At 59.7% G+C, this 2,511-nt stretch overlaps 1 protein-coding gene across 1 annotated transcript in view; it reads left to right on the forward strand.

Annotated features, from left to right (window-relative positions):
* Nucleotides 1-2,505, forward strand: part of IL6R (interleukin 6 receptor) — a 33,430-nt gene extending 30,925 nt beyond the window's left edge. The window contains exon 10 of the mRNA XM_006775752.1: nt 1,568-2,505. Within this exon, the coding sequence (XP_006775815.1) occupies nt 1,568-1,814 (247 nt within the window). The 3' untranslated portion in view covers nt 1,815-2,505. The remainder of the gene's footprint in view (nt 1-1,567) is intronic.
* The last annotated feature ends 6 nt before the right edge of the window (nt 2,506-2,511 follow it).

The following is a 2,511-nucleotide window of genomic DNA, read 5'->3' on the forward strand; positions in this document are numbered from 1 at the left end:
CCACTCTGTAACTTTTTTTTTTTTTTAATATATTTTATTGAATTTTTACAGAGAGGAAGGGAGAGAGATAGAGAGTTAGAAACATCGAGAGAGAAACATCGATCCGCTGCCTCCTGCACATCTCCCACTGGGGATGTGCCCACAACCAAGGCACGTGCCCTTGACCGGAATCGAACCCGGGACCCTTCATTCCGCAGGCCGATGCTCTATCCACTGAGCCACACCGGTTACGGCCCAAGCCTGGTTTTTTACTTTGGTTCCCCTCCTGCCTCCCAGCCCACCCTGGAGGAGCTGACGTCGGTGGGACTGAGGGAGACCACCGTGCTCCCACTGCGGGGCGGGGCGGCAGCAAGTTAGTGAGGGACCGAGGGACGGAGTGGGAAGCAGGAGGGAGGGCATGAGCTGCCCTGCAGTCTTCAGGAAGGAGACCTGACTGTGCCTTTGAAGATCGCTATCACCCCCTCTTCTCTCTTCGGGCTGTCAGGTGACTTCTCTCAGCTACTGAGCCATGGCTCGGGGCCCAGAGGGAGCAGGGTGAACGAAGCTGTGATCAGAGAGATGCCTATCTCCTTCCTGTTTAACATCGACTTTCCTGTCAGATGAGTCACTTGTGCCCGCGTGGTGCCCACGGCCCGAGGCTCTGAGAACTCACCAGGGTGGTGGGAGTGGGCCCGGAGGCATACAGAGAACTGGGAGGACGGGGATGTGGGCAGCAGGAGGAGCAGGAGGGCTGTTCAGGGAGCAGGGTGGCCCTTCTCCTGCTGTTACATGGCAGCTGATCTGCCCCCTGCCAGCCTTCATTTCACTGAGCGGCCCGTTTCCTCCCCCACTGGGAAAATGCGCTCCCCGTCTCTCTTAAGCAAATGGAGTGGGGCTGAGGATGTGTGCTCTGGGCAGCCTCTGGGACAGGACAGATGAAGCTCTCAGTGCGGTAGAGGGACATTCATGGCCACGTGTGCCTCCGTTTCTCCATCTGTCCACGTGTCGACAGTACAGATCCATTCTCGGGGGTGTTTTCGAAACCCCCAGCTCCTCAGAGTGGTGTGTAAGGCCTGGTGGTAAGAACAGGCGAGGGAATAAATAGTCCCTCTTCTGAGCCGAAACCGGGGCGGCCAGGCCCGCAGGGCGGCCAGCTGTCGGTGTTTTTCACTCAGGTGCCTCACGGCGGGAACTGAACATCTGTGTGGTTTGTCTCTGTGTCTGTGAAGGTTCAGGAAGACGTGGAAGCTGCAGGCCCTGAAAGAAGAGGGCAGCCTCTGGGACAGGACAGATGAAGCTCTCAGTGCAGTAGAGGGACATTCATGGCCACGTGTGTGCCTCCGTTTCCATCTGTCCACGTGTCGACAGTACAGATCCATTCTCGGGGGTGTTTTCGAAACCCCCAGCTCCTCAGAGTGGTGTGTAAGGCCTGGTGGTAAGAACAGGCGAGGGAATAAATAGTTGTCCCTCTTCTGAGCCGAAACCGGGGCGGCCAGGCCCACAGGGCGGCCAGCTGTCGGTGTTTTTCACTCAGGTGTCTCACGGGGGGGACTGAACATCTGTGTGGTTTGTCTCTGTGTCTGTGAAGGTTCAGGAAGACGTGGAAGCTGCAGGCCCTGAAAGAAGGCAAGACAAGCATGCACCCGCCGTATTCTTTGGGACAGCTGGTCCCCGAGAGGCCGAAGCCCACCCCGGTGCTGGTCCCCCTCATCTCCCCGCCGGTGTCCCCCAGCAGCCTGGGGTCGGATAACACCTCGAGGCACAGCCAACCCCATGCCAGCGGCCCACAGAGCCCGTATGACATCAGCAACAGAGACTACTTCTTCCCCCAGTAGCTGGCTGGCTGCCTGGCGCCTGGCGGGCTGGGGTGTCAGACCTGCTGGAAGGTGTGGATGACAAAGCACAAGCTGCTTCTCACGGTTGTTCAGCTCATCTCAGGTGTGTGGGCCTCTGGCTGCGCGGTCACCGAGGGGCCTCACAGCAGGTTCTACGCTGGTGAGCACAGGTGTGCCGCCCTGTTCCGAAGGAAGAGGTGGTTGAGTTTTTGAACCCCTCTTCCCCACCGCCCTGCCTGCAGGGGTTCCAATGAACGCGGGCCCCGTGCAGGGAGCGCTGTCGAGTCCACTGGACACTCGGGTGGGCAGAGCCGGGCGTCCGCAGAGGCCTCGGACCCGGGGCTTCGTGAGGACAAGCTGCCGGCCCCCGGCTCACCTGACCTGGCTCCACACGCCGCACCCTCAGGAGGTGGGCTGGATTCCAGCCAAAGACACCCCCCCCTGGAGTCGCCTATCTCCTGGCCCCACGGCACAGTTTCACCTTCTAGCTCAAACTCTTGCAGCCCAAGTGCCTTTGCAATTCAGTTTCTTCGGTCGCCCAGGCTGGGGGTGCTCCCGACTGCCTTTCCTCTCCTCCCCGCGCTGGATCCAGCTGAGGGGGCGAGAAGAGCATCTCAGGACCAGGTGGTGTGAAGTGGAGTTGCAGCGAGCTCCTCGTTAGCATTCTGCTCAGTGTGAATGTTAACCCTCCGCACCT

Source organism: Myotis davidii, unplaced genomic scaffold, assembly GCF_000327345.1.
Source record: "Myotis davidii unplaced genomic scaffold, ASM32734v1 scaffold208, whole genome shotgun sequence".
NCBI classification, from domain to species: domain Eukaryota; kingdom Metazoa; phylum Chordata; class Mammalia; order Chiroptera; family Vespertilionidae; genus Myotis; species Myotis davidii.